The sequence below is a fragment of the Hypanus sabinus genome, chromosome X2, assembly GCF_030144855.1.
Source record: "Hypanus sabinus isolate sHypSab1 chromosome X2, sHypSab1.hap1, whole genome shotgun sequence".
In the NCBI taxonomy this organism is placed as follows: Eukaryota; Metazoa; Chordata; class Chondrichthyes; order Myliobatiformes; family Dasyatidae; genus Hypanus; species Hypanus sabinus.
The window spans coordinates 30,263,284-30,276,772 of NC_082739.1; the positions used below are offsets into that span (position 1 = coordinate 30,263,284).

A 13,489-nucleotide genomic window follows, 5' to 3' on the forward strand; every position below is an offset into this window, starting at 1 on the left:
ACTCACTCACTCATTGTTACTGAGACCATCAGCTTATTTCCCTTTGTAACTGTTCCTGATTTGACTCTCTTCCCAGGTCCCGGCAGATCGAATCGGCTTGCTTCAGTGGCACCGCTGCCTTCATGGAGGTTCGGATTCAGTCTGTGGTTGTCGAGTTCATTCTCAATCATGTGGATGTCCTTTTCAGCTCCAAGCTTAGCTCTGTAATCCGGGAGGGAGCAGGTACGTTTCAGTCCACTCCCCCATACCATTCAGTGAGTTCATACGTCGTCAAACCACTGTAAGCACACAAGCAATTTTGGACATCGTACTTCAGTATGATGCATTGTGCTAGGAGGTGTTTCAGCATAAATTTGTAGAGTAATAAATTACAGAAAGGTAGGTGATCCTTGAGTTGAGTGCTGCAGTTGATCTGATCAACATTTTCAAGATGGGGAAGTGTTTTTTGGTGCTTAGAGGGATGAGGACTTTGGAAGCAGTTTAAATTAGGATCAGGCTTTTTAAAAGTACAGTTTAGGAATATTTCACATTCAAGGGATGCTAGAAATTTGGAACTCTGGAAAATGATAATTGGTGCTCGGTTAGTGTTTAATTTTAATCTGAATTTGATACATCTTTGACCAACAGAAGTCTTTCTTTCTTTTTCAATCTTTTTATTGAATTTCATATATAAAAAAAACATAACATAATATTGTATTAAATAGGTTACGAGTACATTAAACTTAAAGTTAAATTAATAACAAGATAACAATATCTTATTAAACTATCGGCAAAAAAAAGATCATATAATAATCAATCTAACCTATATTGATTATACATGAAAGGGATTAAGAATAGTCAACAAAAGAAAAAAATATATAAAAATGCAAGAAAAAATATATATGTAAAAAAAATAAACCTAAACTAAACATGGGCAATAATAATAGTTTATATGTATATGATAGTGTCAAGAACTCCGGAACTCCATACCAAAACAAGAATAAAAAGAGAAAAGGTCTGGAAGCAGCCAAATTAATTCATATGAAAATGTCGAATGAACGGTCCCCAAGTTTCTTCAAATTTAATTGATGAATCGAAAATAGTACTTCTAATCTTTTCTAAACTCAGACAAGAAATAGTTTGAGAGAACCACTGAAATGTGGTAGGAGGATTTCCAATTTTGTAATATAGACCTTCTGGCCATTAATGTCGCAAAGGCAATCATTCGTCTAATTGAAGGGGAAAGTCGACTATCATCCTCATTTGGTATACCAAAAATTGCAGTGATAAAATGAGGTTGTAAATCAATATTCCAAATTGAGGAAATGGTAGCGAATATGTCCTTCCAATAGTTATGTAAGGTAGGACATGACCAAAACATGTGGGTCAATGAAGCCACATCTAAATGACATCTGTCACATTGAGGGTTAACATGAGAGTAAAATCGAGCAAGCTTATCTTTAGACATATGAGCTCTATGTACGACCTTGAATTGTATTAAAGCATGTTTAGCACATATAGAAGAAGACTTAACCATTTGTAAAATTTTTCCCCATTTTTCCGTTGATATATTGTATTGAAGTTCTTTTTCCCATTCCTGTTTAATTTTACCTGATATTTCTGGTTGTATCTTCATAATCATATTATAAATAAGAGACACCAATCCCTTCTGACAGGGATTTAAAGTAAAAATCATATCTGAAAAATCTATCAAAGTTGAATTAGGAAAGGATGGTAAAACTTTATATAAAAAATTTCTAATTTGTAAATATCTAAAAAAATTAGATTTAGGTAACTTAAATTTGTTGGAAAGTTGGTCAAAAGACATCAAACTACCTTCAAAAGAAAGATCACGAAAACATATTATACCTTTCCTTTTCCATATGCTAAAAGCTTGATCTGTTAAAGAAGGTTTAAAAAAAAATTAAGTAAGATAGGGCTATCAAGAACAAAGTTTTTCAGAGTAAAAAACTTACGAAATTGAAACCAAATTCGTAATGTATGTTTGACAATAGGGTTAGATATCTGTTTATTGAATTTAACTAAATCAGCAGGGAGAGAAGAACCAAGAACAGAGAATAACGAATATCCTTGTGCATCATTACATTCTAAATTTACCCACTGTGGGCACAATGGTGAGTCTAAATCTAGTTTCCAATATATTAAATTTCGAATATTATTCGCCCAATAATAAAATCTAAAATTAGGCAAAGCTAAACCACTATCCTTTTTAGATTTCTGTAACTGTCTTTTACTTAATCTGGGATTTTTATTTTGCCACACAAATGAGGAAATTTTTGAATCAATGTTATCAAAAAAAGATTTAGGAATAAAAATTGGTAAGGCTTGAAATAAATATAAAAATTTCGGTAAAATCATCATTTTAATATCATTGATCTGACCAACTAATGATAAGGATAAAGGAGACCATCTGGTTGTAAGTTGTTGAATTTGATGAAGCATACGTAAAAAATTCAATCTGAATAAATCTTTATATTTCTTGGTAATTTTTATACCTAAATAGATAAAGTTATCAGTAACAACTTTAAATGGTATCCTGTCATTCAGTAAAGTTTGCGCATTTAAAGGAAATAATTCACTCTTGTCCAAATTTAGTTTGTAACCAGAGAAACTACCAAATTGAACCAACAAGGATAGAATAGCGGGAATAGACCTATCAGGATCAGAAATATATAACAACAAGTCATCAGCATAAAGTGATAACTTGTATAACTTCTCATTACGGGTAATACCAAAAATATTAGGAGATTCACGAATAGCAATGGCTAAAGGTTCTAATGCAATATTAAATAATAAAGGACTTAAGGGACAACCTTGTCTCATACCACGAGATAATTGAAAAAAAGAGGATCTGTAATTATTCGTAAGAACAGAAGCAACAGTTTTATAATATGTTAATTTAATCCATGATATAAAATTAGAGCTAAAATTAAAATTTTTCAAGGCATTAAATAAGTATGTCCATTCAACTCTATCAAAAGCTTTTTCAGCATCTAATGAAATAACACATTCTGAGCTTGTGGGTGGAGAGGTATAAATTATATTAATCAATTTTCTAACATTAAAAAAGGAATATCGGTTCCTAATAAAACCAGTTTGATCTCCTGAAATAATCTGTGATAGTATCTTTTCTAACCTAATAGCTAAAATTTTTGTAAGAATCTTAGAGTCTACATTTGGTAGCGATATAGGGCGATAAGATGCACATAAAGTAAGATCCTTATCTTTTTTAAGAATTAAAGAGATAGTAGCTTCATAAAAAGACTGGGGTAATCTCTTCTTAATGAATGCATCATTAAAGATTTCACATAACCAAGGGGAAACCAAAGAAGAAAAAGTTTTAAAGAATTCTATAATATAGCCATCAGGACCAGGAGCTTTCCCTGAATTCATTGATGAAATAGTCTCTCCTACTTAAGCCATAGAAATAGGAGCATCAAACAAACTTCAATCTTCATCTGTCAGTTTGGGAATATTCAAATTGTTAAAAAAATTATCCATCATAGACAGATCGCCATCAAATTCTGATTGATATAAAGATTTATAAAAATCTTGGAAAGCATTATTGATTTCTTTATGATCAGTAGTCAAATTACCGTCTTGTTTACGAATTTTAATAATTTGTCGCTTAGTCGAAATAGCTTTTAATTGGTTAGCTAACAATTTACCAGTTCGGTCACTATGAATATAAAATTGAGCCCTGGTCTTAATTAATTGATTCTCAATTGAAGAAGATAATAATAAGCTATGTTCCATTTGAAGCTCAACTCTCTTCTTATAAAGTTCTTTGGTGGGAGTCACGGAGTAAATCTTATCAATTTCTTTAATTTTATCCACTAATAAAGCTATATCTAAATATCTTTGTTTTCTTTTACCAGCGGAATATGAGATAATTTGTCCACGAATAAAAGCCTTAAAAGAATCCCAAAGTATTCCTCTGTCAATTTCTTCGGTATAGTTTGTTGAAAAAAATAAGTCAATTTGCTGTTTTATAAAGGTAATAAATTCTGGATCTTGAAGCAAAGTAGCGTTGAGTCTCCCAAGATCTAGTATTAATGGAAGAGTCCGAAATCTTGATAGATAACTTCAAAGGTGCATGATCCGAAATGGCAATAGAATCGTATTTACAATCAGTAACATCTGTTAATAAACGATGATCAATAAGGAAATAATCAATTCTAGAATCACTATGATATACATGTGAAAAAAACGAAAATTCTTTATCTTTAGGGTTCAAAAACCACCATATTTCAGTAATTCCCGAATCGACCATAAAAGAATTAATAAGTAAAGCTGATCTATTCGGAAGAATTCAAATAGGTTTAGATCTATCCATCAAAGGGTTCAAACAACAATTGAAATCTCCACCCATTATCAACATATATTCATTTAGATTAGGAAGGGAAGTAAATAAACGTTTAAAAAATTCAGGGCAGTCAAAGTTTGGAGCATAAATATTAACTAAAGCCACTTTTCGATTAAAAAGTGAACCAGTAATCAACAAGAATCTGCCCTGTGGATCAGATATAATTTCATGATGTATAAACGAAATTGAGGGGTCTATAAAAATAGACACACCCCTAATTTTAGCGGTACAATTCGAGTGAAATTGTTGACCCTTCCAGAACCTAAAAAAGCGTTGATTGTCCTCATTCCTAATATGGGTCTCCTGTACAAAGATAATATTTAGCATTTAGTCTATGGAATACTTTAAATATTTTTTTACGTTTAATCGGATGATTTAAACCATTAGTATTCCAAGAAATAAAATCAATAGACTTGTCCATCATGCCAATATTAATTGTATATATCAGAAAAGGTTAAAAAGACACATAACCCATAATTCAGGAAGAAGGAATAATGATACAGGAGCAACCGAAGAACATGACACCTCACCAATATTAATAATTAAAAGTCGGCCCATGAACTAAAAGCAAAAAAATAAAAAGCAAAAGCGTGAAAAAAGATCCCTACCCCCTCCCCCAACCCCTCAAAAAAAAGCCAAGTGGCAGTCGCACAAACTAATACTAATATTACCCCCATTTCAAGATGGCAACTCCATGAAAAGATAAAAAGAAACTATATAACACCCAGATTAAAGTCCAGGGTTGCAAAAATATATATATATCAATCAAAATGAAAAAAAAGTAATATAGTAAAGCAAAAGATCGTTAATAAAAAAGGATAAACATTAATGTTTGAAAAAGTGTAATATACCTTTAAAAAAAGATTCCATATTCAAATACAAGAAAAATGACATTTCAAAAGCAAAGACTTACGGGAAGAAGAAACGACATTTTGAAAAAACCATATTACAAAATATAAATGTAAGTTCAATCTATTAAAAAATTTAATTAAAAAAGTCATCAAAATAGGATTAAAAAAGGATTCAATAGTCACTACAGTATAAAAAAAGTCCAAAAAATCCAAAACATTTGTCCCATTTCCAAGTACAAGCAAACAAATAAATGCTTACGGAAAGCAAGGTCTTATGGGAAGAAGAAACGACATCTTAAAAAAAATAAGTCATTATCACAAAATATAAACGTGTATATCCAATACAGAGAAAAAATAAGAAAAAAGGCATTATAGAAAAATTAAAAAAGCATCTATAAACCATGATAATAATAAAAAAAAACAGATCTATAGACCAAAGTAAGAAGCTACAACACAGCTTCATAGGTTAAAACCCAAAACGAAATGGCATCTTCTCTCCAAAAATTCTTCAACATAACACATAGTTCAACTTATACTAGAAGATCGAATTTCTTCGCTTCTTCCGGAGTATTAAAGAAGCGCTGACTGTTGTCATTCAACGTAATTCTGAGATTCGCTGGATATCTTAAAGCTTGTTTAAGTCCAATCGAATGAATCTCTGCCATCACTGGTTTAAAAGCGATTCTCGCTTCCATCACATCAAATGAATAATCTTCAACAATACGAAACTTAAAGTTTCTGTGAGAAATCATACCTTTCTGACGAGCTAATCGGATTAAAAGCTCTTTCTCCCGAAGATAATAGAGGCGAATAATCACAGCTCGTGGCTTGTCACCTGTAGCCGAAAATCTTGCAACTCTGTGGGCACGATCGATAATAGGTTTAGCCTGCAAAGCTTCATCACCGAAAACTTACCATAATAAGTTAGAGAAAAATTCAGTTAAGTCACCGGACTCAACTTTCTCGGGAAGCCCGATGATTCGCAAATTCTGTCTGCGAGATCGGTTTTCAAGATCGGTAATTTTAAACTTATACTGATCAACTGTTCTAGCAGTCGACAGTACCTTCTTCTCCAACGTTTCAATTGTACGTATTTTTTCACAAATTAACTTCTCAAGAGTCACGATCTTGTCTTCATGCCGTTGAATATCCGATGCCTGCGATTGAAGCTTGGTATCAAGCGATCTAACAACTCCTTCAAGTTCAGACATTTTCGTGGTAAGTTTATTTTCCAAACTTGCCAGTTTACTTTCCAAATTTGCTGCTTTACTTTCCAATTTGCTTTCCAAACTTGCAAGTTTAGTATCCAGAAGATTAGAAATTGCATCGAGAGATAAAGGGTCTTTAGATGATTTCTTAGCTGTAGCCATTTTAAGTTTAGAAAGATTAGATCAAATATTGTTTTAGAAAAAAAAAGTAAATCGTAAGTAACAACCCATATGATTAACTATGAAAAGGTTTGATTAAAGGGTGAGGGTGATTGTAGTTGTAAAGATGAAGAGCGCCTAAAAGGCAGATGTCTACGTCGCCATCTTGAAACTCCGCCCCCCAACAAAAGTCATAGAGTCATGCTGCATTTCAGCCTTGCTCACTAAGATTCTCATCTAAGCTAGTCCCATTTGCCTGCGTTTAGTCTGTATTCTTCTAATTCCCCTCAGGTTACTACTAAATCTCTCTCCTCTCATCTTGTAACTATGTCCTATAGTTCTTGATTCCCCTACCCTGGGGCAAAGACTGTGTGCATTCACCCTATCTATGCACATCATGATTTTTCAGAGCTACTCCTGCATCTTATGGTCTGATAATCTCTCATTCTCCCATGCTCCAATAAAAAGTTCTGGGCTACCCAACCTCTCTCCATAACTCAATCCCTCAAGTCCCTGTAACATCTCCATAAATCTCTGCACTTTTTTCAGGTGAGGAAAACTGAATACAATATTCCAAATGTGTCCTCACCAACATCTTGTGTGACTATCCAGATGAAGGTCTTGATTTGAAAAATTGACTATCCATTTCCCTCTGAATTCATCCAATAGCCCATTATTTGCTTTCTAAAGATCCCCACCCCTCCTCCTCTCTCCCACCCCCCCCTTCTTCTCCCCCCCCCCCCCCACCTCAACACACATGGCTGAGCGGGTACATTTTTCACACTGACAGATTGTTCCAAACATTCACTGTGCTGAGGTGATGGGTGCAGATACAAGTGCAACATTTAAAAAGCATTTGCACTTGGATAGGAAGGGCATAGAGGGATATGGGCAAATGGGATTAGTGTTGTAATAAGGAGAGCTGAATGGTACTGTCTCTGTACAATTTTATGATTCTGTGACTGTCCATGAATGAGAAGTTATTAGATCAGACTATCTGGGAGTGAGAGGCCAAGAGATCAGCTCTCTGGGTGTAAGGTGCTAGGAGAAGAAGGTAGAACATAAGAAATAGTTTGAGACACCCAGACTATGTTGCACTCTCAGTTTTGCTCTGCTGTTGTGGCTGACTCGATCTTTGGTTTTATCTCCATTTTTTTAACCCATTGAATTGCCACCTTGTTCAAAAGATCTATCTGCAGCTTCACTGAGTGGGGAAAATTTCAAATACAGTTGGCCCTCCTTATCAGCGGGGTATTGGTTCCGGGACCCCTCGCGGATACCAAAATTCGTGGATGCTCAAGTTCCTTATGCAACCTGTCTCAATCTGGTGGACCTTAGGACCCAGCAGAACTTTAGACCTTATTTAACGTGTCTCAGTGCGGTGAACATTAGGACCCAGCGCCAGAGCTCTGAATGCACAGTGTTTCTGTTCACGAAAATAATCACGATCACGATTGAAAATAAAGTGGAAATAATAAAGTGATCGGAAAGAGGTGAAACACCATCAGTCATTGGAAAAGTGTTAGGCTACATCGGTCAATTATCGGAACAATTTTAAAGGATAAAGTGAGAAAGGCTCTGCCCCGATGAAAGCTACAATTATTACTAAGCAATGCAGTGGTTTAATTATTGGGCTTTGGGGTTTAAGGTTTTTGATCCTCACATCAACCCGGCACAGTGGAAAGCACACTCGGGAGTGATCTGTCCTGAGTCCCGAGAACTTCTGTTCCCAAACCAGGTGCTGAATCATACGTTCTTAAGTGTCTTATATGCATAGAAAGGTAAAATATATACTATATACTAAGACAAACGTTTGACTAACTGACACTAAATAATACCGGTTGTACCTGTTCCGACTTACCTAGTAAGAGAACTTCTGATTTTTTTCGATCCCGATGCACGTCCTCCCGTTTACTTTAAATCATCTCTAGATTACTTATAATACGTAATACAATGTAAATGCTATGTAAAATGGTTGTTATACTGCATTGTTTAGGGAATAATGACAAGAAAAGAAAAGTCTGTACATGTTCGAACAACATGTGCTGGAAGAGCACTTCCGGGTTTTTGCGATCTGCGGTTGGTTGAATTCACACATGCGGAATCCACGGATAAGGAGGGCCGACTGTATTTACATTTGAGAGGAAATTCCACCACATCAATCCTCAGTGCTCAACCTCTTCTCCTGAAAACTTGTCCCCATATTCTTGAATCTCTCAAATATCCTCATGGCAATTGCTCCTCAGAATCTTTCATTTTCTAATATGATCAGGTCTTATTTTTAAGAAAAGTGAAAGCTTAACCTTTAAGGGTAACCTCTTCATCGCAAGAATTAACTTCATGATTTTCTACAGCATCACCTCTCTGTCAAGTGTGTCTTCTCCTTGGATAGGGAGATCTAACGAGTATTTAAGCCTCCATCACTGGTGCAGAAAAGGCCAGCCTTCCATTTGCTTTACAAATTACTTCCTGCACTTGAATATTAACTTCATGTAACCCCGATTCCTTCTGAGCACCAACATTTAACACTTTCACACAGTTTATCTAATTCTCTGTTCTGCTCTTTTTCCTGTCATAATGAATAACCTCATATTTGCATGCTGTCTTTTTGTTCATTCATTTAACATCTGAATCGTTTTCCTAACAGCAATGACTTTATACTCTGTCCTCGCAATTTATATGCCACCTATTTTTGGATAGCCAGTGCACTGTATTAGTTCCAAGTTGCCAGCTTGAAAATGAGCCATTTATCCGTATGTCTTGTTTTCTGTTCATTAACCCATCCTTTGTCCAAATTTGTGTATTGCCATTATCATGAGCACAGAAAATTAGTATCAAGATCTTCTTGTAAGGTAACCTTTGTGTCCTATTGAAAAGTGTCTTGGAAGTTGAATTGCAGTCCAGCCACTGGTAACTGCAATTATATCGTCAAACAGCTGCAATTATATCTTAAGAAGAAATTTGTTTTACACAATTACCTTTTAATTGCTCTATTATCACTGCCTTATCAACACACTTCAGTATTTTCCTGACAACTGATAGGCCGGTAGTTAATTCTGTACCTCCATTCTTGATTAGATTTGTTACGTTTGCAGCATTCCAATCTGTTGGAAGCGCTCTTGATTTTAACATTGTACCTTTTAAACTAATTTTCCAATCTGCTTTAGCCATTGTATGTCAACGTAATTCTCTTCAATTTATTTTAAGACTTAACATTTGTTGCCCTGTGCCTGAAATTTCATTACGACCTAAGTAAAGCATGTTTCTACATTGAGTGCACGATTATTGTTCAAAGAAATTACCTTAGATGCATTTCATGAATTCTTCCTTTAGAATACCTTTACCAATTAGGCTACCTAAGTTTAGATGAAAACAAATTTGCCACTGTACCATGACTTACAAAGCCCTTTCTTTGTTGGTTGAATCACCACAGTTAAGGAGCCCACCTGTACTCTTGTCTTAGCTCTTCTTATTAACTCCACCTGACTCTACTCATTGGTTTCTGGGCTAAAATTCTTTCCCCATTTTATTCTAAAATCATCCTTCATTATATAAGCTACTCTTTTACCCCTATGCTTCCCACCCTTTTCTGTTTCACTCTTCTTTCTGGTCAAGGCCCTGTTCCTAACTTTCAGAATCAGGTTTATTTTTATCATCGGCATGTGACATGAAATTTGTTAACTTAGCAGCAGCAGTTCAATGCAATACAGAATACAGAATATAGAATAGAAAAAAGAAATAATAATAAATAAATAAATCAATTACAGTATACGTATATTGAATAGATTTAAAAAAGTGCAAAAAAACAAATACTGTATATTAAAAAAGTGAGGTAGTGTCCAAGGGTTCAATGTCCATTTAGGAATTGGATGGCAGAGGGGAAGAAGCCATTCCTGAATTGCTGAGTGTGTGCCTTCAGGCTTCTGTACCTCCTCCCTGATGGTAACAGAAAGGACATGCTCTGGGTGCTGGAGGTCCTTAATTAATGGACGTTGCCTTTCTGAGACACTGCTTCCTAAAGGTGTCCTGGGTACTTTGTAGATTAGTACCCAAGATGGAGCTGACCAGATTTACATTCCTCTGCAGCTTCTTTCAGTCCTGTGCAGCAGCCCCCCCTCCCAATACCAGACAGTGATGCAACTTGCCAGAATGCTCTCCATGGTACACCTATAGAGGTGTTTGAGTGTTTTTGTTGACATGCCAAATGTCTTCAAACTCCTAATGAAGTATAGCTGCTGTCTTGCCTTCTTTGTAACTACATTGATACATTAGGCAAACACGAGGAAATTTGCAGATGCTGGAAATTCAAACAACAGCACACACAAAATGCTGGTAGAACACAGCAGGCCAGGCAGCATCTATAGGGAGAAGCACTGTCGACATTTCGGGCCGAGATCCTTCGTCAGGACTAACCAAAAGGAAAGATAGTAAGAGATTTGAAAGTAGTGGGGGGAGGGGGAAATGCGAAATGATAGGAAAAGACCGGAGGGGGTGGGATGAATCTAAGAGCTGGAAAGGTGATTGGCGAAAGTGATACAGAGCTGGAGAAGGGAAAGGATCATGGGATGGAAGGCCTCAGGAGAAAGAAGGGGGGGGGGGGGGGAGCACCAGAGGGAGATGGAGAACAGGCAAACAACTAAATATGTCAGGGATGGGGTAAGAAGGGGAGGAGGGGCATTAACGGAAGTTAGAGATGTCAGTGTTCATGCCATCAGGTTGGAGGCTACCCAGCTGGTATATAAGGTGTTGTTCCCCCAACCTGAGTTTGGATTCATTTTGACAATAGAGGAGGCCATGGATAGACATATCAGAATAGGAATGGGACGTGGAATTAAAATGTGTGGCCACTGGGAGATCCTGCTTTTTCTGGCAGACCAAGCGTAGCTGTTCCGCGAAACGGTCTCCCAGTCTGCGTCAGGTCTCACCAATATATAAAAGGCCACACCGGGAGCACCGGACGCAGTATACCACACCAGCCGACTCACAGGTGAAGTTGCGCCCCACCCCTATGGTGTGGCATACTGCGGCCGGTGCTCCCGGTGTGGCCTTATATATATTGTTGAGAACCTCTCAAAGCATTTCATCACTATCGATGTGAGTGCTACCAGGCAATAGTTGTTAAGGCAGCCCATGTTATTCTTCTGAGGCACATTGTTGCCTTTTTGAAGCAAGTGGGAACTTCTGCCTGTAGCAGTGAGAGGTTGAAAATGTCCTTGAATACTCCCACTAGTTGGTTGGCACAGGTTTTCAGAGCCTTACCAGGTACTCCATCGGGATCTTCTGCCTTGCAAGGGTTCACTCTCTTTAAAGACAATCTAACATCGACCTCTGAGACAGAGATCACAGAGTCATCAGGTGCAGCAGGGATTTTCACAGCTGTAGTTGTGTTTTCCCTTTCAAAGCAGGCATAGAAGGCGTTGAGTTCATCGTGGTAGTGAAGCATCACTGCCATTCATGCTTCTGGGTTTCGCTTGTAGGAAGTAATGTCTTGAAGACCCTTCCAGAATTGCCATGCATCTGATATCACCTCCAACCTCATTCAAAATTGTCTCTTCGCCCTTGAAATAGCCCTCCGCAAATCATACCTGGTTTTCTGGTACAGGCCTGTGTCACCAGACTTGAATGCCACAGATCTAGTCTGCAGCAGACGACGTACCTCCTGGTTCACCCAAGGCTTTTGGTTTGGGACTGTACAGTAAATCGTTGTAGGTACACATTCATTCACGCAGGTTTTAATGAAGTCGGTAGCAACTGCAGCATACCCATCCAGGTTCCAAGATGAATCCCTGAATAGAGTCCAGTCCACCGATTCAAAGCAGTCCTGTAGGTGCTCCTGTGCTTCCCTTGTCCAAACCTTCTTGGTCCTCACTGCTGGTGCTGCAGTCTCCAGTCCCTGTCTATACTCAGGGAGTAGAAGTACATGTAGCCAGGTGATCAGACTTCCTGAAGTGAGGGCGTGGAATAGCACGGTAGGCATTCAGGATGGTGATGTAGCAATGCTCCAGTGTGTTGTTTCCTCTGGTATTGCAAGTGATCTGTTGATGGTAATTGCTTAGTGATTTTTTTCAGACTGGCCTGGTTAAAATCTCCCAAAGCAATGGTGAAGACGTTAGGGTGCGCTGTTTTGTGCATGTTGTATACTGCTACCAAAATGACACCGGAGAACTCCTGTAGTAGGTAAAAAGGACGTCACTTTACTGCTGGATATTCCAGGTCTGGTGAGCAGAATTAGAAGAGCACTGATATATTTGTGCCCCAAGAAGAGTTGATCACGTGGCATACTTCTCCACCTCTGCTTTTGAGAGACTCTATAGATCTATCCTGACGATGTATAGTAAACCAGTTGATCTGAATCGCTGCATCCGATACCGAAGGGGTTAACCAGGATTCTGTGAAACAGAGGACACACATGGTCCTAATAACCCTCTGATTCAGCACCCTGGCTCTGAGTTCATCGATTTTATTCAACAGAGACTGCACATTTGCTAGCAAGGTAGTTGGTATGCGGAGTTTAAAACCGTTTCTTTAAACGCACTTGTAGCCCCGCTCTGCACCCGCGCTTCCTCCAAGGTAGCCTACGTGGGTGCTTCCAACCACAATCAGTGTTGTTTCCATCAGTTTTAAGCAGCAGTAGTTCATTTTAGTGCATTAAGACATCTTTGACTGTACTGACCTTGGAAGCAGTTGTGCTTTTTAGCTATGTCCGGCTGCAACGGGAACATTTAATCGTATCCGTTGAGAGTACTGGTGCTACTCGAGTCATGCCTAGGTGCTCCGGAAGGCAGAGAACTTTAATCATTTTGCATTCAATTCTCAGGCGGACTTGAAGATAAAACATATTTTGTGTGCTTGCAGTTAATGTCTTAGTACAAATATTTTGAGTATTCAGATTAAGAGCACTTTTT

The 13,489-nt window shown here is 37.3% G+C and overlaps 1 protein-coding gene across 13 annotated transcripts in view; it reads left to right on the top strand.

The window, feature by feature from the left end:
- Positions 1 to 13,489, top strand: part of LOC132385221 (rho GTPase-activating protein 32-like) — a 556,026-nt gene that overhangs the window by 505,244 nt on the left and 37,293 nt on the right. For all 13 annotated transcript variants that reach the window (XM_059957165.1, XM_059957162.1, XM_059957163.1 and 10 more), the window contains one exon: positions 77 to 222. In XM_059957165.1, the coding sequence (XP_059813148.1) occupies positions 77 to 222 (146 nt within the window). The remainder of the gene's footprint in view (positions 1 to 76; positions 223 to 13,489) is intronic.